This window comes from Anas platyrhynchos, chromosome 20 (genome assembly GCF_047663525.1).
Source record: "Anas platyrhynchos isolate ZD024472 breed Pekin duck chromosome 20, IASCAAS_PekinDuck_T2T, whole genome shotgun sequence".
NCBI lineage: Eukaryota > Metazoa > Chordata > Aves > Anseriformes > Anatidae > Anas > Anas platyrhynchos.
This window is the reverse complement of record NC_092606.1, coordinates 1,233,791-1,260,707: the sequence shown is the minus strand read 5'-3', so window position 1 is coordinate 1,260,707 and position 26,917 is coordinate 1,233,791. Positions and strand designations below refer to the sequence as shown.

Genomic DNA, 26,917 nt, shown 5'->3' with positions numbered 1-26,917 from the left:
TTGATTAAGACAGCTTAAAATTCGAGCTTTAATTGAAATGGAAAATAAACATTCCGAAAGGATATATGTTTTATAGATTTAACTGAGTTACCAAATTTAGTTTTCATTGGACATTATTGCAAACATGAACATTAAATCATAAGCGCCAAATAGAGAACTCAAAAAAAGGATATAATCATACCATATCAGAAGGGATCGGACCAAATGCTTTTGTAGGCAGCTATCCAAACATATGATGTACTGATGTGTTAGCTCACAGGATGTAAAGGCATCCTTGAATCCACCTGAAAAAGGTGGAGGCCTGACTACATCATTTTCCTGGCAAGTATCTTCTCCGCCAGCCATAAATCCCAGCTCAATACATATCTAAAATGATATACATTAGAGGGCATATGTTTAAGAGTATTAAGTCAGCTTAAATTACTCGAGCAAAATTTTAAGTTTGGGATAGAAATCTAAAAAGGAGCAAAAAAAATTGAGAGAACACCACTGCAATATTAATGCCAAATTGTTACTTTTTTTTTTTTAAAAAGAGATCTGTACAGTAACATAGCAAAGAATGCAGTGATCACAATTCAAACCAGACAGCAATTTAAGGGAATGCTAATCCTGTATACAGCAGAGCAGAAACACTCCCCCATTCGGATGCTCCATATATGTTGGCTACCCTAATGCACTCCAAACCAGTTCTACCTACATAGGACATTTTGGTGTGAAAAAAAGTTTCTGTAAAGTTCCCTTTGTTTCCAGTGTTTTTCTTGTACAAAATATTACAATGTTTTTATATATATTTACAGACTTGCACAGCTAGAAAAATACAAATTACAATTGGGCTTGGCAATCAGTTCTTTTCTTTAAATACATGATATTTCAAGAGCAAAATCATAGTGGTAGCATATCCTGCACTTCAAGCATCTGCACAGAGAAGCCTTCTTCGTTAAGCATATCAAGCATAAAAAACATGACTGCAGTGAGACATGTGCCACAGTAAGCGCAACAAATGCGATTCATCAACCTCCTGGCATCAAGAAGATACAAGATGAATGCAGTTTGTGCACATCAGTGGCATGATATAGAAAATCCATTACTGAATATTAATTTCCTTAATAACATTCATTAATTTCACAGGCAGAGCCTGTTAAAAGAAGGACAACCAATGTAACTTTTTGGAAAAGCAGACATCAGCTTCATGGGGTATTATACATCTTCAACAAGAATGCAATCACAGTTAATATTTCAGGGGCATTTGCTAACTTCAAGCAAGCCCCAGGGTTCTATGAGTTTTTTTCCATTCAATTTTTGAATAGAGGCCAGGGAGGATTTTTTGCTTTAAAGCTACAGTATCTCTCATTATGGCTTTTAAGACCCTGCCTTTCACTGAGATGAGGTATGTGTTTCTAGTGAAATGGTAACAGTTGAGCAAAACAAGTTTCAATGGACCACAAAACTCTGTATGCAGGTGTAAACAGATCTTCCTGTAAGAGGTTGCCAAACCGAATTGTAACAGTGCAAAACAGGATTTTTTTTTCCCTGTTAGGAAAAGGTTGTCGAGGCATCTAGGACATTGCTAGTAGTTGTCAACCCACTGAGCAAATCCTCTTTCCACCAGAGTTCTGTTTATCGACACCACCTGGAGGCAGAGGAAAAAAGAAGAAAGGTGAACAAACCACTAGCAAGAAACACCAAGTTCCTTATCAAGGAATGAGTCTGCACAACCATAAACTTGAACTATACTGAAAAAAGTGTGCCAACATACCTCATCTCCCATCATACTCCACAACTGTATTAGTGGCAGACCTGTTGCATTGTCATAATTTGTGACCTGGAAACAGAAAAACATTAGCGTGCAACAATTCTGGTTCCCTCCATGGGAGATGCAAGGCTAGCATCACCAAGTGATAGTCAGTACTTAAACCCAGGCGCAGGTGTAAGAAATGTAGCCGTTGCCAACAGGCAGATGAGACACTCTGCTGGCAAGTTTGTTGCCCCATTTCTTCAAATCTGTAGCCTTGCTAGAATTAGTGATACATTTGAGAACTGCATTAAACCAAAGGAAGCTAAGGGATTGTCACAAATACTACCAGCTTCCCACTTGTCCTGGTTAGCTTAGTAAAATTATCAACAAGGCTTTTCTAGACAGCTCTCATGTACCTGCGCCAGTAGTGCTGCCCCTCTGGTCATCTCACTAACAGCGGCATCAGCTTCTGATGAAAAGTGATCCTCGTCTTTGGAAAGAAAAGAACAGGAGAAAACAAATTAGATATTCACAGCCTTTAAAGGCCAGAAGGCACTATTAAACTAATCTCGTCTGACCTTCCACATAAGTTAGGCCAGAGAATCCTCACCTACGGTTGCTGTAGGCACTTGCTGAAACCAGTCTATTAAGCTGGAGAACACAGAAGTATTATGCCTGCTGTGTTGCTGAGGGGACAGGATGAAGTGCTTTTTAAAGCCACTAGCCAAGTTAATGTGAATATAAGTGACTGATGAATTAGGAAGCTTTAAAAATAAAAGCAGTATTCTTCTGCAGTGCCTTTGAGCTGCCATTAATATTTTGAAGATTAATAAACTAAGGTCAGGGGCCTCAGGACTCCTCAGAACTTTCCTGACCTTGCACTGAGTGCAATACTATATGCAGAAAACTCAAATATTTGTCCCACAGGCTGGCTGGCACCTGACCAATGCCAAATGCATGCTCTGCAAGCACTGGAAGCCCAAATCTCACAACCTGCACAGCTGATGGTGGTGCTGCTGCTAACACCACACACATAATGCAGCAGGAAGCTCATGTCCCAGCCAACGAAGTGATTGGACACAGGACATAAGTGCTTTTATTTCAGACAAAAGCTGCTTATTTCCTATTAAATTGTTGAAAAAATAAAAGTTTCACCTTTGTGGTCCCTGCCCTGAGATAATCTCCAGCAACAAGTGAACTCCCTACATCTCTGCAAATACTGAAGGAGGTAGATGGCCTCAGGCAATGTGTAAACCACTCACCTCACCTCTGCTAGCAGCAGCTTAAACCTTGCTATCTACAGTCTTGGCAGGGCCTGTACTAAAGTCCTGCCAGCCAGAAGCTCCAGTAATAAAACCCAGCCTGACCCCTAGCTTACCCCTTCTGCACCATAGGAAGGCCATTTTTTAGATACTGATACAGTGAGAATCTTAAAAAAAAAAAAAAAAAAAAGCCCAACACCAGGAAACAGAAACCAACCAAAAATATAGAAAACATTTCTAGGCAGTGACTGACATTCCAGTGCTCAGAGGGCAGTCTTTTGAACACAGAATGTACACATCAGGCATTTCAGCAGGAAAATGTCAGGTATTTGTCTAGCAAATTAGAAATCAAGTTTGCATTTACAGTTACTCTACAGCAGAAGGCAGAGTAGTTACAGCTACTTAGTTACACTCTGCCAGACCTGCAAGCTTGCTGTTTGAGAGAGTAATTCATTCTCTCCTTCATACAGGAAAAAGCCTGGATATTTATGAACTTCCCCTTGAGTCAGACAGCTTGTGCCATACTAGCTGATTCAGAAGAAAAATATTTCTTCCAATCCTTGCTTGTCACCTCAAAGGCTGCACTTGCAATAGAAGAGAGAAAGTTTAGACCAAAGCACTGCTTGCATGTAGCAGGTATTCATTTAAGCCTGCAGGAGGAGTGCCAACAGTACCTCTCAAGAGCTCCATTACCTGGAAGTGGCACCACGTTGTCTAGTAAAACTTCTGCTCCTTGGAAAGGTAGTGTTACAAAATCAGACCTTAAAAGAGAAAGGAGTTAAGAACATACCTTTAAATTACTTCTATATTCTTTAAGGTGACATTGATTAATTACACTAACAGGAATTCAGTTTAAAATTGATGACAGTCCAAAACAATCAGACTGTTCTTCCACAAATCTAAACAGCAAGAAATTGTCTGATTACCACAAGAAATTGGATTGGGCTCCAACCAAAGATCACCTCCATAATGTAGGTTGTGCTTCTTACCCCCCAAGCCCCTGTGGGTTCTTCATAGGGCAATCGAGTATTTAACGGGCTGGTATACAGCTCTGACAGCCAGTGAGGGTGAGGCATACAGAACTTCAGTTTTATTCCTAACTCAATTACACCCTTGGGACTCCTGAAAGCATCCTTTTGCATCCATGTGCTGAAGGGGCAGAAGTTGCATGACTTTTTTTCAAGGGGAGAAGAGAAATTGCAGGAGCACAGTAAGCTCTTAAGAAATCCACGCCCTCTGCTGGGACAAGTCATTCTAACACTTCTCATTTCAGCAGTGAAAAACCCTATTCAAACAACACGGATGCCTCTGATGGAGTTTCAAGCCAGATATTGCCTCAGGCTACAGAAAAGGAGCTAGAGACCTGATTTGTCTGAGTGTGTCAATCTTCACTCTATCATATCCTCCATAGTCCACGTATCTGATCTCCACTTCGCTGCTCTCTTTGATGTAGCCAACAACTTGAGCCCGCCACCATGCCCCATCCAGGCCTGGAGCTGCGCAGATAATACCAACTGCAAAGCACAAGAGCACGGAGAGGGTCAGCATTAGAAGACTTCCAGAAATCAGCACTTCACACGTTAGCAGTACTGCAGTTATCTACTGAGAATCAACAGCACTTCTTCCACTGCTTTTATCTTCTTTCAGCACCACCCACACCCCCATCAGATAAGGCCTACAGGTGAGACAGAGGTGGGTTTTAGTCTTAAGTCTCTGCCAACATGACGCTGTTCTATGCGGGTATACACCTCTGTCCCAGCCTTTGATCACCAGCAGCAAGGTCCGTCTCCAACAGTAAAGCAAGTGCTAATAACCCCTTCCATGTGATGCAGCTTCTGCTTTACACTGCATCCCAACAGCTGCATGATAGATTCAGAAGCAGTTCTACATTGTTAGCAAAAACATACCAGACACTAAGTTAATTAGAAAGAAACTGAGACGGATCTGATCTCATTCTGAATTTCAACATGCAACTAAGTGGCCTGGGACGCACTCCAGTGATGAGTGGCATAAGAAAGTAAAGCAACATCTGTACTCTGACAACAGCTTGAGAAGCCATGAAATGACAAGTGAAATATTCTCATCTACTGAGAGACTTCCCAAACCTAACCCAGGAGCATTGGGCTTTTGTATGACTTCAGAGGAAGCCTCAACTAAACAACTTGTGAGCAGCCAAGTTACTTGCCTTCTACAGGTGTTGGCAGGGTTGGAATTCCAGGTTGAGAATAGCAGACATACATCTGCTGGTCCAGGCTACGCAGGACATGGAAAGTGGGGTGCGTATGTTGCTGTAGAAACATGTGTCCTGCATTGACTTGGTTAGCCACAACCACTTCTACAGTGACTCCATCTGGGAGCATCAACTGCCACAGGGAGGAGAAAAATACTCATTAGTGTTTATTACAACACAAGCTTCAGTCACATTAGACACTCAGAGCAACTCCTTGTTCCACCACCAACTCCTGAGGCTGACAGACACCAGTGGGAAAGCACTAATACGATGATAATTCACTTCCAAAGGCTGCTTTGGATCAGGACCAGGAAGTACTCAGTGTGCTCAGTACTATGCTGTAGTACAGGAAGTCAGATTTAGGGAAGGGCCCATCTTGTATACAAAAAGACTATCAGCACAGAGCAGCTGTAGGACTTATTTACCCAAAAGATCAGTGAGCAGAATTAGCAATGATGCAGGTCATGTCACATTGCACTATCAACACAGTACAACTTGCCTTACCCACAGAGCTTTTAACACCAAGGTAATCTCTGTGGGAGCTTTAGATCCATGGAGACAGTTATGTGCAGTTACTATATACATTTTAAATGTCCAATGCAAGCAAAAGAGTGTTTCTAAGCATCTATACAGCACAAGAAGCATGAGAACTCCTCTGGAACACTAATGTGAAAGCCTTCTCTAAGTGCAATTAGATACCATTAGAAAGTAAAACATTTTGAGAAGACTAGCTTCAAGATTTAGGGCAGTGTCAGTAATGACAACACAGCAGTGTGACATTTTGATCTCTCAGCAAGTGCCCCTAAGCAGAAGGGGCAGGCAATCTAATCAGCTCCAACCTGAAGTGGTATTTCCTCAGGCAAACCCCTAGTCTGGAGGACAAAGCCTACTAGGTCAGATGCACAATTACATGACATTAACCCCAGCCTGGTAGAACATTCATCTACATCTACATTCAGCTGCATCTCCCAGTTCTATTTCCATTCTACGTGTAGCAGAACAGCAGGCAGCTAATCTCATCTGTAGCAGTTACGCAAGCTGGACAACAGGTAACCACACAGATGCAAAGGTGTTTTGAGGAAACCTGTGAACCAGCATGTTGTTACTGGTAAAGGGCCACGTGGACATGGCATGCTATGAATGGCCGTGACCAACAGCAGCCTTCCACCCTGACACCAGCACATGCAGCAAGCTGAGGCTTACCCAGGAAGTCATAGGGAGGGAATGAAGCGTCAGCGATGGTGGAGGTGGAGCATAGATGTTGGTAAGACTTAGCTCTTTGAACTTCTTGCCAATAAGGCTCAGTGCTTTTTCTACATCATGCTGGGAACCTGGAAGACAAAAATCCAGTAGAAGATCTGTTACAGAAATATACTGGGGACACATGCCCTATGAGAAGCTAGGGAACACTACAAGAAACCTTCTGGGCCACACCAACAATTTGCAGAAAAAAAAAAGCAGAAAAGTTTTATAAAGCACCAGACTCAGACTGTACAACTGTTCTGAAACCCTTGCCCATCTAATTACAACCAACAAGCTGGGTATAAGACTGAACAGAGAAATCTCACCTTCAATGTGACAGATCTGGAAGTCATGGGAATAAGGTAGTGTTGAGATATAAATTTTGGCACCAGATGTTTGCTTCAAGAAGCTCACGTACCTCCCTTGTTTGCCAATCAAGCGGCCAACTAAATGCTTCATGGAAGAGAAAAGAAAAACTGTCAGGAAGAGAAATACAAATCAAGTAACACTCTCCATGCCTTATTTCACCCACATTCCCAGTTCCTGCAAAGAGCCAGGCAGGATGAACACAAGGTAATACCATCCCAATGCAGACTTCAGTTGGTCTGTGATAAGTCAAGGCAGATACAGATCAGTAAGTGCAGCTCATTTTAACAGATTTATCTTTATATCTTGCAGAAGAACATAAAACCCAAACAGAACAAAATCAGGCCCAGTAAATGCTACTGTCTTCCCACGGCCAGTGAAATCACATCCTCTCCCAGTCTGGACTTCTCTTTTAAAGGTTAAAGGAAGGAAAACATGCTATATTCATCTTTCATTCAAAATATATACTATGCTGCAGCAATTTTAAAGCAAGCTAATTAGCTTGGTTTACTCCCTTTCTAATCTATCATGCCTATTAGGCTACATAGCCCTGGGGCAGCTTTGCAGGGTGCACTCAAGGCAGCAGCACATTTATCCTACCAGGAGATGCAGTTTCGCTTTACTGATCATCAGCATCCAGATCTGCTGAGGAGCTGAACTGCAAGAGCAATGACACGTCTGGCAGCCATGAGCAGTTTTGCATAAAGTTGGAAAGAAGGGATGAACACAGCCCTAAGAACACATCCTCTCTCTTTATAATGACCCAAAAGAAATCTCATTATGAAGATGGAGATGCAAGCAGCTCCATAGAATAGCTCAAATCAGCATTCAGCTTGTGAGGAGGAGTTTAGACAAGCAGTTGAAACATCCCTCCTACATAGCAGGGAAAAAAAATCTCTCTAAATGGGGAGTAATGAGTTTAACACCCGGTGTTACCCTGGGCATAGCCCTTACATGCCTCTTCTTTACAGCAGTGCACAGCCTCTTCACTCCTGTTGAGTTGTAACAGGAGCTAAATGCTTAAATCCTTGTTTATTTGTTGATCTCCTTGAGATTGCATTGAGCCACTACCAGACTGCAAGAACCAGATCACTATGTAGGGCAGGGCGAGAAGCACGATGGGCTGGTGCCTGGTTACCTTTGGAACCTCGATTTCCCAGATAGTGAGGTCAGACTTGCTGGATTCTCCTCCTGGCTTAGAGTTCTGGCGAGTTGCTGTCTTCCCCAGGGCACAGCCACTGTCCACAGAATCCATGCTATTTACATCCGAACCTACAAAACACAGGCACCTATCAGCACTCAGACAACCCACACAATTAACCCAGCCACCATACACAAGGCCATGAAAATATATCATTTAATACAAAGGTTAGGTTGAGCTTTTCCCATGGATTCATGCAGGACGTTCCTGTACCAAGCTGCAGCATTTCAGTAAGAGTCAAGCCCTATCACGCAGTTTACTAGGAGTTTCCTTTTGTTCCCAGAGGAAATCCTGAACACCTCTGGGAGTGCAACAGAAGGAAATTCAGTTTCAGCAGGAGCCTTTCAAACAGTGACACCTTAGACAGCAGAGAGACAAGACACTAAAAGTCAGTGTTACCAACTGAACGGGAGCTCTAACATCAGCACAGAGCTGCTGCTCTAGAAGGATATTTTGCATTTTCTGCATGGCTTACACAGGGCTCATCACAGGAGTTCAGCACACCAGGAGGAGGGCACAGAATGCTCATCTGCTTACCGCGCTGACATCACATTCCTGCCCAAACAGGGGCTGCACGGGGACTTAAGAGTGTCAGCTGTGCTCATAATTTGCCCAAACTTCTCATATGCTTGAGGAAACAAGGAACCTGAATTGATCTATGGTTTGTTCACAAACCATCAGTCAATATCAAGGTGGTTTCCACTTGGGAAGGAGAAGAACTAAAACAGCTTCCTCCTGCTCAGCATATCACAAGACTGGTCCTTCCTCCAGATAAACAGGCAGGAACACAAAGATCATCTCCTCCTTGTAGGTATTCAAACCATTCCAACATAAGACCAAAAAGAAAAAAAATCCAATAGCTGCTTTTCTACATCTTAGCTAGCAATACAGCACAGATGCCTAGAAAGTCAAAGGCAAACAGTGCAGCTGTTTGCCACAGCCCTTCTAGACAAGGAGGAGGATTTGAGTCTCAGAGCTGGGTGTGAAGGTCAGCTGTAGGACCTCTTATCCAACACAGACACATCAGCAACTTTACCTGTGATATCCCCTCTCCCCTAGCCTTCAGCTGTCTCAGCACAGACCTTTTAGCCCCCGTCATCACCAGGCTGCACAGCACATTCCCATCGCACCAGCATTCACAGCAAGACAAAACTATTTTCTTCCTATAGTTACTCTCACTAGTCACAACACTTTGTGGGTTTAATCCTTAGTTTTTGGCAAACTCAGTCCATGTCTTACAACAAGCAGGATCCCCACTACTTTGCAGCAATTACAAAGGCATCCTGTCATTAAGGGCTGTTGGCACCACAGGGTCCTATAAAGGATTTTAACATCCATCCCCAAGGTCACATGGGTCAACATTTGCTCAGACACCTTTGTATTCTGCCAGGCACACATCATCCAGGATCTGGAAGGCAAAAACAATAGAGACAGATGGAGGAACTCTGTGAGCATCACTGCCTGTTGAGATTACTTGGCGTACACCTACCCTTCCAAGGGAGAACAGGCTCCAGGGTAATTGGTCTGCAATCAACTGATTTTATCATGATTTATTAGAGTACTTCTTGGGTTCATGCAGCAGCACCCCAGAAGGCCCCACACAAGAAGAGATTAGATCCCAATGCTTATTAGAAGCTGTCTGATCCAAAGCAGAAATTTGCATTAGCAGGTCTCAAACCCATAAGATGTTCACCAGCCTGACCTATGCCCAGACACACTGCAGTTCACTGGGCTGCTCAAGCACATGCTTCACTTTCAGCAATAAGTTTGTGCTGAATGGGAACCAGCCCGTTCACCCTGTTGCAGTATATGCTGAACATCACCGAGCTAACACCAGGTACTACAGAGATGGGAATTCTGACAGCAGATGCTCAGAGTAGTTATACCCACCTGAACAGGGGCTTAAAAATTTATCTGCTGGGAAAGAGTTAAACACGAAGAGGATTCATCTGAATATGGTAGTGAAGCAATGGGGATTCAGCACATCAAGTGCTTGTTCACCACGCTTTTGTATGAGGTTTTTCAAATCTCTTACCTCCCGAGTGATCTCCATCAATCTCTGCTGTCCAGTTACTGTCCTGACGCGGGTCTGGCCCATCTTCCTTCAGCATCCCGTTACTGTATGGCACTTTGCTGTCTTCAGGGAGCTTCGGGGTAGGAGGCTTTTCACTTGGTACCGAGCTCTGCTCAACAGAAGTGTCTTGGGCTGCAGATGTGCTCAGTAAGTCCGAATGCTGGCCTGATGTGACAGACAGTGTTGTGTTCTGCAGTGGGTCCTCTGCACTTGTAGCACCATCAGATGCACACATGCTGCACCCAGAGTCCTCCATAACCAAGTTTGACTTTCCCAGTGACCCTCCATGGCTTGCCACAGGAGTCCGATCAACTCCTTGTGACTCACCATGCACACAGTCCTTTACCTGACACTCTTTCGTGTCTCCCTGAACAGGGCTGGATAAACAGCTGTGTGTTAAACAGCTGGAGCATGTCACACGCTGATCACATTCCTCCACCTGCGTGGGTGTCAGCACCACAGCACTCTTAGCAGCAGCGCTCTCACCTCCTCCCACAGCTTCTGCTGCAAGCACCTGATCAGAAGGAACAGTGCTTGCCCTCTCCAGAGGCCTCTCGACTCGGCTGGCTGCAGCCTGGCAGATCCGACTGGACACATCACTTACAGAACCAGACAGCACTTCCTCAGTTGCTGCCAAAATGACCTTAGAAATGATCTGTATTGCTACTTGCTCAATTTTCTCAACTTCTTCCTTGTCCAGACTCACTCCTCCGATCCTCTCTCTTTCTAATTCATCTCCTTTGGGCTGCGTGTCCTCCTGACACACAGGTACAGTACTGCCACTCAACTCGGACATCTTTTCTTCCCTGGACTGCTCCAAACAGGCAGACTCTGAACTATCCGGTAACATCCTAATCGCGGAGTCCTGGTGACCTGATACAACTTCAACTTCATTATTGAGAAAGGCTTGTGGGGTATTGGCTTCCTCCTCCAATCCCAAGTGAAGGGCTGTCACACGGCCAGCATCCGATAGCACAATTTCTGGCATCTGGCTTTCCTTAGGGGGCTTAAACGAAGAATCATCTGACTGCTCTGCATTGCTGATCTCCTCCGTGGTTCCCAAAGACTCCTGCGTCAGTGTCACAGATGCCGATGGCTGCTGATCTTGGTTTGAACTAGAGCCTGAATCCTGTTCAGGGCTGACTGCAGCACTGCTGTGACACTTGGAGCTCTTTGAGACCAGAGGGAGAGAAACACAAGCAGGGACACTGCTTTCATCTTGAGATCCTAGTATTTCTAGTTTTTCACTGTCGTCCTTGACGGTGCTGGGCTGAGTTGTCGTTATTGCTGGGGCTGGAAGGTCCCGTGAGAAGTCTAACCCCTCGTGAGACTGATGCAGAAGAGAGGGTGTCATCGACCCTGCCGGCAGCAGGGAGGTCGAGGTCTCGTTCTCTGGGCGTTCCTCTTCTGAGGAGAGAGGCAGTCTTTGAGGAACACGTGCTTCTGTTTTGGGTGATGAATCATTCTCTGGCAGTTCTTTCTGCTGCTCTTCTGCAATGGCTACCACTTGTCTGTTATGATTGCTCGGATGCTTTTTTCTATAGGAATAGATCCACCAGCAGCCAAGAAGTGCCAGCACTCCAGGTATGGCGTACGGGAACAAAGTGCGAAAGCGCAAAGCCATTTTACAAAGCCTCAGCAATTAGACCTAGAAAGGGAAACAGAAAACTGGTATTAGAATAGTCACATGAAAGGTAACAGGAAGGCTAAAGTTTCATAAACGCCGTGAGCTATTTCTGTTAGCGTGGACAGGCTTCTTTTCCAGCCACTCTTCAAATTCACGTCTCTGCTCTATCAGCAGGCTGTGGAACAAGACCTTTCCCTAGCAGTAGGGATATTGGGACATTTCTCACCGGTACGTTTATCTTGGCAAGCAGCTTCACCTTGCCTCACCTTCGCAGGTCAGTACTACACACAAGGACAGCATCCAGCACTGCACACTCCTCCAGCAGCAGGCTGCACTCACAGCACAGCTGCACCACAAACATCCAAAAACTGACTTGATACACCGCAGGTCTCCCCGGTTCTCTGCCTGAAAGGCACATCATTCTCGAGAGTTTGTAGATGGACATCACACACACATCTCTTAAATACAGCAATTAGGTCAAGCTGAACTGCTCTGCAACCTTCTCATCTACAGTGTTGCAAGAGGGTGGTGCGTGGGCACAGGACTCAAGCCTGCAGTTCAGTAGGTACAGAACAGCAGTGTGCAGCTACTTTTTTTTTTTTTTTTTACACACACAGTGAAGGCATTTCCAAACAGAGTGCCTGCAGCCTCATGAAGCAAGTGTCTCCCAATAACCAGAAGTCCTTCTAAAAGGTCTCGTACTTTCCAATGGAAAACCAACACACCTATCAGAAAAAATTCCTGTTTCCCCACCTAGCCATTACCACCACAGGATGGGTGTACATTGAAGACCAAGGAACATTAAGTCCAGTCAGAACTCGCATGCCCCTCCACGCCATACAGTAATCAATGGATTTGCAAGCTAAGCAGATGGGCAGTAAGATCAGTGTCAACGCGCCCATCTGCCTGCCGCTTGGTTTCTGGTAAAAGAACATAGCTATATAAAGGGAGCGCCACGGCAGTAAATCAGGTCACAGTGCTAAGAAAGGCAAGTTACCTCCCCTGGAAAGACGAACCCCCAAGCCAAGGAGTGTCACAAGACCAGCTGGATATGACCACATTGGACAACACAGAGAAGAGAGAGTTACTCTGCCCTGTTGCGGAAAGATGCCAGTGGATACCAGCAACAGGAGGCTCTGCAGGACCAGCTCCTGTGCACAGATGCCCAGGACATGTATGAAAGCTGATCTCAACGGTTTAGTGACAGATGAGGGACAAGATTTACAAGCTTTTATGTGGCTACATGGACTGATATAACATGGGAAGGCCTGCAGTTTAAGATAGCTACAAAGACAGCAGCACGCCAAGGACTGGAGGAACATCCTTGTGCTTGCAGACATTGCTACCCAGGCCCTGAGAAGCACATAAAATGCCTGGCTAGATAAAGTGTGTTCTGAAACAGCCACAAAAAAAAAAAAAAAAAAACAACAACATCTAACAGCAGCTTTTAGAGTCAGAAATGCAAGCACAGTCAGTCACTGAGCCAGGAGGTAAGTGAAAGAGCTGGGCACTTGTAGGGCTGTCCAGCAGCCTTAGCAGTAGGTGCATGAGCCGAAAGCCAGGAACCAGGAACTCCAGAGGGGAGAAGAACTCACACATTAGAATTCAAACCAGGCCAGGAAGAAACATCCATCTGAGAAACCAGTTTCAGGTTACTTCAGTTTTCCTGCAGCTTTACACATCCAACACAGGCTTTGCTCTGTACTTCTCCACCTTCCCGTGAAGGTTTGTGTTCCTTCCTCAGCCTGACCGCTCCCAGGGAGCTTTCCCACCTCTTTTGCACAGGGAAGAGCCCTCACCCCTGCTGAACCCTGCCTGCTGCGGGGTGACCCCAGCAATGCTCCTCCACATCTGTCACCCCCCCACACCTCACCCAAAGCCCCCGCACAGAGCAGCTTACACTGGAGCATACCCGAGGCAGTGTCTTTAGCTTGCCAGGCCGTTCTGCATCGGGTGCACTGGTGTTTCAAAAGGCCAACACCACCCCCATGAGGCCCCCAGGCCTTCTGTGACTTGTAAGTCAGCAGGTGGGAGCTGCAGTGAAAGGTGCTGTTGGAAGGCAGTGGCGCCTGCCCCAGCAAACATCTGTCATCCACATTAAAAGGATCCCAACACTTCTTTTGTGAAGCTTTTTGAAGAGCTCCAAATGACACAGGACCGAGGTTCAGTTTTTCCAGGAGAGAAGCACGACTTGCAGTCTGCTTAGTGAAGTGTTATTTCAGTTACTTCAATTTCACAACGCATTAGAGGAAAAACAAGCAAAGCAACTCCAAGTGCCTCTAACACCATGGGAACTGTGGCTGGGTTTAAGCTGCCAACAGCTTGCAGAAGCACACAGCTCCTGGTGCAGCACATTACGGGGGGCAGCAGGATGACCTTGAAGCTTGCTTATACTACTGAAGTGACAGCCGTCATACCATCACTAATGGACAGGCAAGAAGAGATAATTTAGTCAGGACTGCTCCAGCAAAGGACATCACTCACGATGTGCAGGTTTCATGCCAATTTCAGACAAGTACTGATAGATGAATAATCTCTTGCCTTTGAATGACTGAACTCCCAGCAACAAGGACCTCTTAATATTCAGTAGGTGATGCTGTGCTCCCAAACACAAGTTGGGAGCCTCAGCCTGCTGCACGTGCTTTGCAAAGATGCTGGGAATTTCGGGATCACCTATCCACACAGGGAGTGCCAGTGAAGGAACGCACCCTGACTGCTTCAGTGATGGCTCCTTCTAATCACGTTTCGAGCACAAAGCCAGGGAATGGTGCGAGACTGGGGTTGCACTTTCCGAGCACGCAGCCCTCCGGGCCCCGACGCACCACATCCTCCTCCAGTGCTGCTCGCCGCCAGGAGTTGTGTTTATGCTACGACCAGAATCCAGGACACGGGCACACTTCTAACATGCTGAACAGAATCTCTCTTAATTGCAGTTTCAGCCTTTTCTTAAAAAGGGTTCTGTGGCTTTTTCAGGCACCAAAACAACTTAGGAGCATGCTTTCATGTCTATAAATAGACCAGAAAGCAAGATGGCACACTGTGCTTTGCCTCTTCTTTGCATTAGCATGCTGCTTGGATAAAGACAGACATCATTATGAATCAATTCTACCAAATTAGTGAGTGTCTAGGTCATTCCAGTGGCTCGTGCACTGCCTGTTCTCAGCTGGGTCAGGGCATTTGCGCCCCAGGTCCCTGCCGCTCCCTGAAGACGCTGCTGAGAAGGGACCACGACAGGGTTTGTCAGAGATGTAAGGCTGTGCCAGCTCCCTCTGCAGCCCCGGCTGCTCCAGTGCTTTCCTGCTTCTAGGCCCAGCTGGAAGTGCTCCCTGCCCAGCAGCACAAGGCACTTCAGCATTCCCAACAGGTTATGGCACGGGACCTGCAGGAGCGTGCACACTGCTTGGGCACCCTGGGCTGCTCCACTTCCAGTGCCACTACAGATAAAGGATCCTTTTCTGCACTCAGGACTGAGGTTTGACCTCAGACCCCTGCTTTGGATAATCCTACTGCAAACTCTGCCCCTCCCAAAGGGCAGGAGAGCTCTGTGCACCTCAACTCAACAGCCAGCCAGCAGACCGTCAGCCAGACAGGACTGGAGCTGCAGACACACTGCACCGCCCTGCAGACTTGAAGGACAGCCCACAGCGAGCTGTTTCCAAGAGTGGTAAGGATGGGAAATACACATAACAGCCTTGTAACAGTGACATTAGTCTAGGAAAAGCAGTCTCGATAGAGACACTACTTCAGCACACAGCTCCAAAGTTTGGTCTATACTAAATTCACTAGGCTGGCAGCTGTTACTCATCTGACTTTCAAGAGGTGAAAGCTGCCTCTCTTACTGTAGAGCGCTTGCAAACCCTTCCCTGCCTGGGTGCTGTTGGCACTCGCATCGCAGTCATGCTCCTCCATTTACAAGCCTCACCGAGCTACATGAGGCAGTGCTGACATGCCTTTCCTTAAGGAAAGCCTGCAGCTGGAACAGAGCTAAACATTTACCCATGTCCCCTGAACAGCCTTGCTGCAGAGTGCTTACAGTTTACATTTTCCCTGAGCAGGAATTAAAGCAAAACACAATGTGCCTGACGATGCTTACATACAACGGACTTTTCTCCAAACAGGCCTCGACTTTTGCCAATAAGCAGCAAAAATAAAGATTGTTTTCAGGAGATAGCAAAGTCATAGAAGTGGGAACCACCCACTGGAAAAAGAGTATTATCTAGTTCTTTTCTAAAAGCATAATATTTCTTAGACAAAAGTAGACAATCAAGTTAGTCTGTTGACTATGCTTAGTCTGCCGCCACCGGAAGAGACTTGTTATCAGAGCAAGTACTCTGACCACAGCTTCCAAATACATCTCTGCGCCGGGGCCCCAGTCTTCATGAGGAGCTCCTCATGTTCTAGCTGGGTGACAAAAACATGCCTCCCTCAAGCTCAACCTGAGCATCCAGGTCTCAAATAATCCAATGTTCGCTGCAGATTTCTCACCTCTTCCTCCAGCCACACCTTTCCACCATAGGAGCAAACAGCTTTATCTGAGCTGGTTTGGATGCCAGCCTCACCTCCTCATCTCAGTTGTTAGGACTCGGCAGTGAGACAAGTAAATAATGAATATCCAAAATCATGACTAGAAAGTTTCTTGCTCAATCCCAAGTCAAAAGGTAGCTACAGACAATTTAAGAAATCCTGTAACATCTCTAGTACATCATGAATGAGTTATCAATGCTGTTCTATGCAGGCAGTTGGAGCCTGCATTCACTGGACATTCCTATCAACATCTTTCACATGAGATACTTCCAGCTGGCTTTATACAGTCAGGTCTGAAGATAAGCTTTTGGTTAATGGCAGCTTCTGAATGCTTCCTCAAACAGATTTGACAGTGAGGGGGAAAGCAATACAAACCTGTACAATAATTTGGATTTAGTGTTTCATTTTTTTAATTTGAACTTGGTAATTAGAAAGGGTGAAGTCTGCACAATGCTAAGACAAAAGGTTCACATTTATCCTCTACAGTACAATGGCACATTGTGAGCCACTGCTAGCACTCATCTGCTGTCCACTTAAGTTTGTAATTAATGCAGAATCACCCCACAAGCTGTCTCTCAGGCATACCACAAACTCAAATTAAAGCCCATCACATAAGCCCATTCCCAGCAAGCTTCCCTGATTAAACAGACAGCCCCATTATTATCCGATTCCCTATTTAGTTGCACCAACTGCACAAACAATAGTCCCACACAGCGCTGCAGCACAGGAGACGGTAGCAGGATGCCCCACAGAGGGACAGGCCTGTCCCAAGCCTGGCAGACAAAACAGTTCCAAGTGTTCTTTTGAGCACTGTTATCGTTTAAGATAAGACCTTCCCTCTTCTGCAATATTTAAAACAGTGGGGATTGGCGGTTTAGCTGACTGTTCCTTGTGGAGCTCCTTTAATTTCTTGGTTTTAATTTAGCTAGTTTCAGCAAGAGCTGCATTATACTATCAGCGACCGTGCCAAATGGGAAGTCCACATCCTTCCATCAGCTATGCTGGGATGTGAGGTGGTGGTTCCGCACGCGATGCCAGCAGACATCGCAGCGTGCCGGCCTGGCTAGGCAGCAGCCAGCACCCACAGGCAGCTCCCGAAGCAAGTGTGACAGGAAGGCTCTGCTGGCCTGGTTTTGGCAGGCTGGCTGTAATGTGGCTTTTGATGTGATGCCTAGAAGATGGCTGATTTTTAACCTGCTTGACTAAACGGTGCCAGAAAGCTTGTAGGATACAGCACCGACTTCTCTTTTGCCTCCTCTGCAAGAAAGCCCCTGAAGCCCACTGCCCAACACGTTCTGGAGTGACAGAACCCCCTCCCCATTGCTAGTCTGACAGCCAGTTCAGGCGTGCAGGGGCAACGGGATCATTTAGGCACGCAGGGAAGAACGCCTGGGGCTCTCCTGCCAGCAGCAGCGCACAAAATGGCAGCTTGTCAAGTCACATGGCCTCCAGCACTGCCAGACCGCAGGGAGCCCGGCCCGCCGGCCTTCGTGCTCCTGGGGCAGGAGCAGCCCGCAGGGGAAGCACAACAACCCCAGGGGCTGGGACCAGGGACAATCACTGTGCAGACACCAGAGCCAATGTGAAGCGCTGAAGCCCTGGTGCCATTCCCCAGGACACAGGGCCCCACATGGTCCAGCACCAAAAATAGAGCCAAACCAGCGCTGAGCTCGCACACTGTACACGCTCAGCCCGCACCACCAGCCACTTCCACTTCCTTCTGGCATCTCAGGAATCCAGCCTAAATGTCACACCTTACTTCAAGGCAGAGCCACACAGCTGCAGCCAGGACACGAGACTTCTCCAAGCAGCTAAATAATCCCCTCGGTAGGTCAGGATGGGACTGGGACAGTGAGGGGAAAGGAGGGGGCAGTCGGCTCCTCAAAGCTGCATTCTGACTTGATTTATGGAGAACTGCTGGTAAAGACAGTGAGATGAGGACAAGAATGGACGCACGCTCGCCTACCTTAAGAAAAGTCTGAGGACAGTCAGCTCGTTCACATTAGGGTCCCAGAGCAGTTTTAAGCCACCTTGTTTCTCTAGCCAGGACAAGCAATCCTTCAGCATGCACATCCTTATAAGGCCAGAAATGTTCGCAGCATGAGCCTCATGGAGAAGCCAGATAACTCATCCTTATGGCCTGAGAGGGGAGCTCAGCAGGCTGCTGCTGCAGCTGATTTTCAGGGTACAAGGAGGGTTGTTCTGGGGGAAAGCTGCTGCGAGGCCCCATGGGGGAGAAACATGCACAAGCTGCAGGGACCGAGCCCCACAGGGACGTGCCCTCCCGTGCCGCTGCTCCCGGCCTCCCCCGTGTCTCCCTGGCCCGGCACCGCAGAGGTTACGCTCCAGACCCTGCCGGCAGGGCGAGCCAAGGCTGGAATTAAATACCGGCCTGACAGATCGCAGAGCGAGCAAGCAGGCAGCTAAATTGGAAATGTGGCTTCAAGAGCAAGGCCAGGACGCCTCCCTGCAAGCCCTATGGTTAGCGATACAGCACTCGGGAAATAAATACTATCTGGGTGAAAGAGAACTGGACAAGGCTGGCACAGTTCAACTACATGGGACCACGTGAGCTCTTAAAATTTTCCATGCTAAAAATAACCAGGAGCAAGTGCTCTGCCTTATAGGAGGCATATGAACAAGAGCTGACAAAAGCCTAAAGAACTGGAATCCCTACCAGTAAGATTTAGGTAAAGGAAACTACCGCACAGGACCAGCCACAGAAAAAACTTACTTCACCTATGCTTAGCATAGGTCACATTTTCAACACTGCACTGAACTGCCACAAGACAGCCACCACCCAAACTGCAGCTTCTGTAGGAAGACACAGGTGGTGAGCCTGCGCTGCAGGGACCTCCTGCCTCTGCCAGGTCCCCGGGAACCTCCGTGGGAGGGAGGCTGCAGGTTCAAGCAGGGGATGGAAGGGTGCCAGAACCAACACCGACCTCACAGCACAGGCCTGTGAAGTCACAGCGACCTGCCGCATCAACTGGCTGCCAGCCCTTGCATCATCACCCACTCGTGGTCTCTGTGGTATCAGGCAGCCGCAGGAATTTGTGGCATTTCAGACTCCTGCCTTTCCCACCACTTCCTCCTAGGACAGCCTGGTGCACCCATCGGAACAAACATCACCCAGAGGTGAGAGCTCAGGAGCCATGACTCAGTAGCAAACAGCCAAAGACAGGTAGGAGCCAGGCAAGCAAGATCTCAAACTGGATGGTACTTACTTAAAAAGAAATAGCAGGCGACTTTCTCTTTACTTAATTAAAGTGAAGAGTTCTGCAGCAATTCCTGCCTCAAACACCAGCACTGGGAGACAAGAACAGCAAGAGATACTCCTTAAGCAATACCTTCTTTTTACAGCCTAGTTAACATTGGTTACACAGCTCATGAAGCCATCTCCTCTGTGATGGAAAACTATTAATGAAGCCACCCTACAACCTTACAGTATTAAGGAACCAGCAGTCCTATTTGCAGAAGGATAAATTATGACAAGCTGAAGCCTGAAAAAGCTGGTTGCTGTAGACCTAAACTAGAGCACTGGAACAAGAAACACCACAAACACCAGGCTGTCTTTTATCTCTAAGATAAAAACTGCTTTCAGTGTAATCAGCTTCACTGATGTTCCTACAACAGCTCACTCCCCTCCTTCACAGCTGAAGCTGCTATGCTGACAGCCCAGGCTTTATTAATATTTCATTTCACAGTGGGAGAAAAGTGCATGGAAACAGGGACTAAGAAGTACCGGACCAGCACAGCTCCTCAGCTCAAGCAGCAATATTTCTAAGCCAAAACAGGTCTCAGAGAAGTTTGTATTTACACTCTCACAAGCAGAGGCTTACAATAAAAGTATCAGTCTAGCCAAACTGTAGGTTTTTTTTTTTGCAGGTGTATTGGAAATCACCAAGAAGCTCATACATATGTGAACAGCAAGCACCAGCAACCCTTGCCACCTGCACTGCTGCATGGATTAATGCAAGGCCCTGAGCTGATCACACCTGCTATGCAATAAGCCACAGGTTACACTTAGTAATTAACATTAACCCTATCAGATTATCAAGCTCCTTACTTCACTTTATATCTTATTACCTTTCTGCTCCAATCGTTTCATTATTTATAGTTTCCTCAGCCAAGCTAGTGTGTCCCAGTGAATCCATCTCTATCACAGAGAAAGGTAAGATCAATTTTTTCACTGCTTTGTCAGGAAGATATCTCAGACACAGAAGTGAACTTCAGAAACAGTGCCTGCACTGTTTTACTATTACCACCTGAATCCTGGCTATTCCTCAAAATTGGGTAAAATCTGCCACTTTGAGTCTGCTCCAGACAAAGATCCAGACCAAATGTCCTATTGCTTTGAGCTAACAAGAAAAAGTTTAGCATGTTGGCTAGAGACCACATAACCTTTCCATTATCAGCCTGCTTTAAACAGCAGAGAAAAGTCCTCGGATTCAGCCCAACCCACTCTGTGCACAGATATCCCTGACTGGGCAACAAGCAGCACTTCTTGCAGCCAAGAGGCTGAGGCTTCAGTCATTGCTTTCCATACCCCGTACCTTCAGAGACCCCGGCCAGCTGACACACGCAAGAACAGCTTCCTCCTCACCTGCCTGGAGCCCACTGGGACCTGTCTGGTGTGCAGAGATAAGCAGCAGTCAGCATGGCTGCTCTGGCTTGGCCCTGTCCTTACTGCATCTCCCACGTTACCGGGCAGGGGTTTTGTGGGGTCCTTTCCAAATGTAGTTTCTTTCCTCCCCGACACACCTACCAGTCTACATTCAACTCTTTCTGAAGCATTTTTCATAAAATGCTGAAGAGAATGAGTCGTCTGCAGTACAGGCAAAGCAGCTTTTATTATCTTCATGATCTACTGCCACATCATGAACATCTTCCATAAATCCAAGTTTTATCTTTCAATCTTTCTGCATGTTCACCCAGCTTGGAGAATAAAAAAAATATTTTCTGGAACTTCTGAAAAATTGCATCCAATACTTAAGGATTTTGCATCTGCTTCTCTATCAGTGAAACAAATGCAGCCCTTTCTAAGGACAACATGAATGCCCACTACAGGTGCAGCTTATAAATGAAAATTTAAGCAACCAGTTAAGGTAAAATGCCTGGCATCTACACTGATTTCCAAGGAACAGGCATGCATAGCACCTAGGAACAGAAACTAAATGAGCCAAATGCTTCCAATATGCGCTGCACAAAATAAAAAAACAGACCTGAATTTTCAAGGAGACAGAGCCGTGAGGTTTACATCACAAGGCACTGATACGGCTGTAGGAGACAGCAAAAAGAGGCAGCGCTGAGACCAAACAGGTATCTGGGGAACAGCATCCAGCCAGCTCACTAGAAAGCATACTGCACACAGCAACGAGACCTTGACAAGCAGCTTCTCAAAACAAAAGCTGGGCTAAAACAGAAAAGCAAAAAGTGGTGTTGTTTGGTTAGAAGCCTCGTGCCTCGAGCCTGGCTTGCTGCAAGTAAACCGCAGGAGTGCACAGAGAGGAAGGATTTTGAATGTTTGTGAAAAAAGCACTATATTCATCTGCATCAGGAGGGAACAGCAAAGGCTTCACTCAGATATTTAGACTGAACAAGCAGGAAGATAACTTGTAGCAAGCTTGTTAATGCACACAAGAAGTTACACAACATACTTCAGACCTAATCAGAGAGAGCCAGGCTTCACTTTGATCTGTATTACAGTAGCACTTACAAGCCCTCACCCGAACTACCTAGGGGCTGTTCCCATACACAAAACGGCTTTCCCCTACGATTGAAGGCTGCATCCTTCCCTTGGCTTTGGCAGCCCGCTTTTAAAGAACAAAGCGAAGGTAGGCCAAGTGACGTTCCTACAGTCGCCCAGAGCTGGAGGAAACAAGGAACAGGTACTCCTGCCAGCCAGCAGCCCATCCTGAACAAGACACTACGCTCCATTCAACCCGAAACATTTTAGAGAATTGGTGTTTGCGTTTTTGTCCCCCTAGACACCACAGAACTCTTCTAACCTCACATTTCAGCAGAAGGCAGAACACAAAGCCAAGCTCACAAAGGATGCTCCTGATTACAGAAGGGGAGAACTGCAGGATCACATGCCTGAGTTTTATGGGGAGATTTCTCTCTCCCTCTCCAATCCTTGTTCCAGAAACTTGAAGCTTCCCATTCACTGATTTATCCCCACACAAAGCTAAAGCCCCCAATACAAGAGGCACATGCAGATCATGAGCTTTTGCTAGGAACTGCTGCTATTTATACACAGGGAGTTCAAAACCAGCTAGAGCACATGGTAAGTTTCTCATCCTCATTGCCAGGTGGCAGTAGAGGTCAAAGGCAGTTTTCCCCAGGACCTCTTCAAGGTCTACAAGCAGTGATTTGTAAAATAAAGAGTGATTTTAAAATGATCTTTCATGAAGTATTCAACTCTGCTATGAGTAATGTACTGGGGCTGTAAATTCAGTCGATTTCCACCTCAGGCACAAGATGCAGCAGCAGAAATATTGAATAATCTGTGCAGGGGGCAGCAATAAAACAGCAAAACAGCTGAAGAGATTGTCTGCAAAAGCCATGAGTGACATGAAAATATAACACCTTCTACAATTCCTGTAAGGAGCAAACTCAATGGCCTTAATTTTCAGGAAGCAAAGCACCTGCTAATGAACAGCTTCTTGCAGGCATCTCAAGGTGGCTGCCCCAAGTGAGTAACTTCACCAGCCAGCCATTTGTGCAAAGCGTTGCAGAGCAGCACTGTAGTTAGAAGTCAGGATTTTAAGAAGGCTAGTCATTAGATCTGAAACACTACACAATTAGAAGTAATTAATGGTTTTTAATGACTTCTAGATGTTACTAAGGGCATGCGGGGCTACCAACCCTAGCTTACTACAGTTCCCTTGGACACCAGAAATATCTTAAATCATTTTTTCACACCAGTTAAACACACATGAAAGATGAGAGTCAGAGATAAGAGGGGTATGTTGCTTTAAAGCACTACGCTCTTCAGATAACTCTACTATTGCAAAAACACGCTTGCTCCCAAATACACCCCGAGTCAGCCTGCAATGTTTTCAAAATGAACACAGGAGTCTCAACACAGCAAGTCAACTGCTGCTGGCTCTGAGCAGCTTTGGCTCAGACCTCAGTACACAAACTCCCGTCACAGCCCGCTCCCAGGAGAATCTGCAGGAGCCAGGCACCTGCGTACCCAGGTGGGTCTGAACCACAGGTACCTCCACCTTGCACTGTGGGTGGTGAGGGGAATTCCTGCTGTCTAATTTCAGGCACCAGGGAATGCCTACAGTAAAGCCAAGGCTTTCTAGGCAGCTGATGAAAGAGAGGGAGGTTTTCAATGCAAGTATCCCAAAGCCTCTCTGGAGAGCTTTAAGGAGGAATCTGGTTTCTCAAACAGGTGGCTAAACTTAGCACAACTAAGGAGAACACACCTAAATAAGCAGCACCTATCAGAACGTAAAAACACGTGTTCCTGCAGCACCATCCCATGCAGATCCTGCAATAGTAGCAATTGTTTTTGTGTCTGACAGCAAACCATCTGCAGCCCTGCTGTACAAGGAACTGTACAACCATGATGAGAGTCACCTGCCTGAATCCCCCAACGCTGACATTTCATGAGAGCTTTCAGAAGTCCTTCAAGAGCTCAATGAAACATAGGAAACAAGGTGTCAGATGAAGTGCCAGCCGAGCGGTACCAGGACAGCCAGCGTCACAACGCAGAGGTGGATTCGAGGAAGCTCCAAGCACAGCTTGAGCCCTCCAGGCTCCCTGCTCCCTTTAACTTACCAAAAAACTTCATTTTTTTTTCAGAGCACCAGGTGACACATACAAGCAAACCAATGAATCAAGAGTTAAACCGTACGATCAAGATGCACGCAGTGAAGCTGCACTGTCCTTGTTCTGAAAGAGTCCAGGTACTCCGAGAGCACCCCCTGACAGGTACAGCAGTCCGGCAGCCACCTGTGCAGCATTTCACCCCCTACCCAGGAAGCTCATTAAAGAACGAGGAGGTGAAGTGACCTGGTCACCCAGGGACTCTGGCTGAGCAGCGAGCTGAGCTGCGTTGCCCTGACAGCTCTAGCACACGCTGACAAGCCCTACCTGAGCCCTACCTCCCTTGCCAGGGGCTGTGCCACGCTCCAGAGCGCCATGTGCTCCTCCTCGGCTGCGCCGCGCGCACGCTGCGGGCTGTAACTCGGTAGATCATTCACAGGCACAAAACAAACAGGAGAAAACTGAAGTTACCTTCTCCCGATCCTACTTTCCCCAGCGACGAGCCGTTTCCTTTCACCCGAGACAAAGTCCACGGCGCCTCTGATAACACCCCGCAGGTGCTGCTGCGGCCACCCCCCAACCTCCGCAGGCAGCAGCGACCCCGGGAGCGCAGGGAGGCGGAATTCCCTCCCCCGCTGCCATCCCCACGACCTTCACTTGTGCTCAGCAGACCACTGGCGGCGGGGGGCAGCTTTCGGGGCCGTTTCCCACCGCCGCAGGGAGCGCTCGCTGCCGGGATGCCCCCGAGCCGCCTGCCAGCCCCACGCCGCGCTGCCCGGGGAGCGCCCAAAGCCGGGCCCGGCCTCGGGACCGCGGGGCTCGGCCCCGCCTCACCTCGACAGGGGGGAAACCACCCGAGCCCGGAGCGGTGCAGCCCCGGGGCCGAGCGCTGACAGTGGGGCCGCTGCGCTCCCGAGCCGGGCCGAGGCGCCCCGAGCCCGGCCGCCCCCCTCCGCCCCTCCCGGCCCCGGCACCCGCAGTGGCGGCGGCCCCGGGGGCACGGTGCGGGCCAGGCCCCCCCCCCCGCCGCCTGCCCCCACGGGAGGAGCGGGGCCGGGCCCCGGGCGGGCCCCGCCGTGACCTCGGCGCCGGGGCGGCGCGGCGGGGCCCGTGCGCGGCGGCGCTGACCTTGGGCGAAGCCACCGCGGCCTGAGGGCGGCCCGGGGGGGGGGAACGGGAACGGGAACGGGAACGGGAACGGCACCGGCAGCGCCCCGAGCCCCCCGCCCGGCCCGGCTGACAGCGGGGCCCCGCCGCTCTCCGCCGCACGGCGCCGCACTTACTTACGGACGGACGGCGCTGCCCCTCCCCGTGCCGGTCCCGCAGCCGCCCCGGTGCCGCTGCCGGTGCCGCTGCCGGTGCCCGTCCCGGCGCCCCCCGCACCCCCCGGTGCCCACGTGCCGCCCGGCCGGGCCCCGCGCTGGGACATGCGGCCGCGCCCCGCCCCGCCCCGCCCCGCCCCGCGCCCCGCGCCCCGCGCCCCGCCCCTCTCGCGAGAGCGCCGCGCAACGCCCGCCCCCGCCCCCCGCCCCCCTCCTCCTCCTGCCGTGCGCATGCGCGCTCCGAGCCCTGAGCGGCGCCTCAGGGAGCGCCTGAGGGAACTGAGAGGGGGGCCTCGGTGCTGCGAGCAGCGGGGCGGGGGGGGGGGGGCAGTTCCTCGGCATAACTAACGGGATGGCCGGAGCTGGAGCCGCTCGGCTGTCTGTTTACACGTGCAGCAGCGAGCGGTGCGTTAGAGAGAGGAAATGAGGGGCAGAAAAATCACAGAGGTGCCTCAGCTGGGCTGTCAGCCCCCAGGCACTGCTCTGTGAGGAGCTCCCGCTTTGCCCAAATCTTTGTGGTGAGGGCAGTCGGGGATGAATGCTGAAATCTGCTTACAGGCCATAAAATGTGCCGCCCGTGGTGAAGAGCGTGCCACAGCGCTGAGACTTTGCCCTTTTAATGTCCTTAATCTGCCGATCGTATGCTGAGAACGCCGTTAACTGACGGCCATCCTTGGCTGTTACGGTTGGGCAATTCAGGTTTATGGTGCCCGATCGTAAGATGTTAGAGATTTATCAAAGGTCACGAAGTGTCAGACCTGGTGACTATAAACACCAAGCTTTTGGGACAGAAAGAGTATCTTTTTCTGTGTGCAGCACACAGCTGAGCTCTTATGGCAAAATCCACCAAATTTACTGTAGGGAAACCAAAAATATGCTCTCTTGAGTAATAATGTTATAATGATAAGTCAAATAGAGCAAACACTGCTAAAAGAAGGAATGACTGCTTCTGTGTCTGACAAGTCACGGTCCTACAGAAACAGGCCGTGTCTCTGAATTTTTTATGAGTGGGAAGCAGGGCTCTAGGCTGCTAGTTCAACCTTCACGATGATTTAAAAAGCAAACAAATGTTCCTGGTAAGAAAGATTGGCACCATATGAAATAAAAGGAGTACTGAAAATGAGAAAGGAACAGGTAAGCACCCTCAAGGCCAATTTATTCTTGCCTCCTTTACCTGTGCCTTTGTTGTAAATTACAGGTCTACCCATTAACATCTCAAACAGAACTGGAAAAGTAAGGCCAACAGAAGCGTACTTGCTAAATTTCTTTGTAGGGTGTTTGATGAATCCTCAGAGTGCTGGAGCAGGTTCCTTGCTCTCAGGTGAGCCTGGTTTCATCTGGCCGAGCCCGCACAGTCCTGTCAGCAGCACTGGGTGCGCTGTGCCAACGCTGCAGGTCCCTGCTCACACGGCCACGAGGGACCCCTTGGCCCTGAGCAGCAGCAGCAGAGCTGCCGTGAAGCGAGGCTTTGTTGCCTTTGCCAGCCCTGCCGGCCTCTGTGCAGGACTGGCTTGGAGCAGCGCGGCTGTCTTTGCGCTGCCATTGAGGAAGG

At 48.2% G+C, this 26,917-nt stretch overlaps 1 protein-coding gene across 4 annotated transcripts; it reads right to left on the bottom strand.

Annotated features, from left to right (window-relative positions):
• On the bottom strand, nt 1-25,481 carry AKAP1 (A-kinase anchoring protein 1). 4 transcript variants are annotated; one of them, XM_027471954.3, is made up of 11 exons: nt 25,327-25,481; nt 10,072-11,758; nt 7,974-8,107; nt 6,796-6,922; nt 6,431-6,558; nt 5,183-5,360; nt 4,361-4,511; nt 3,691-3,758; nt 2,152-2,225; nt 1,757-1,822; nt 1-1,630 (listed from the first exon to the last, which is right to left on the bottom strand). In XM_027471954.3, the coding sequence occupies exons 2-11, from the start codon at nt 11,732-11,734 to the stop codon at nt 1,568-1,570; spliced, it is 2,652 nt and encodes an 883-aa protein (XP_027327755.1). In that variant the 5' UTR covers nt 11,735-11,758; nt 25,327-25,481; the 3' UTR covers nt 1-1,567. The 4 variants fall into 4 exon arrangements, with proteins under 4 accessions (XP_027327755.1, XP_027327756.1, XP_021129051.2 ...); XM_027471955.3 differs by having other exon boundaries at nt 25,331-25,481; XM_021273376.4 differs by lacking the exon at nt 25,327-25,481 and adding an exon at nt 24,515-24,854.
• Nucleotides 25,482-26,917: the final 1,436 nt, after the last annotated feature.

What these genes read in the sequence shown, in the direction of transcription:
- AKAP1 (XM_027471954.3), bottom strand. Translation starts at nt 11,734, where the DNA reads ATGGCTTTGCGCTTTCGCACTTTGTTCCCGTACGCCATACCTGGAGTG. An exon ending in GGGAAATCGAGGTTCCAAAG is followed by an intron (nt 6,923 to 7,973) that starts GTAACCAGGCAC and finishes TCTTCCATGAAG; the next exon opens with CATTTAGTTGGCCGCTTGAT. An exon ending in CCCTCCCTATGACTTCCTGG is followed by an intron (nt 5,361 to 6,430) that starts GTAAGCCTCAGC and finishes TCCCTGTGGCAG; the next exon opens with TTGATGCTCCCAGATGGAGT.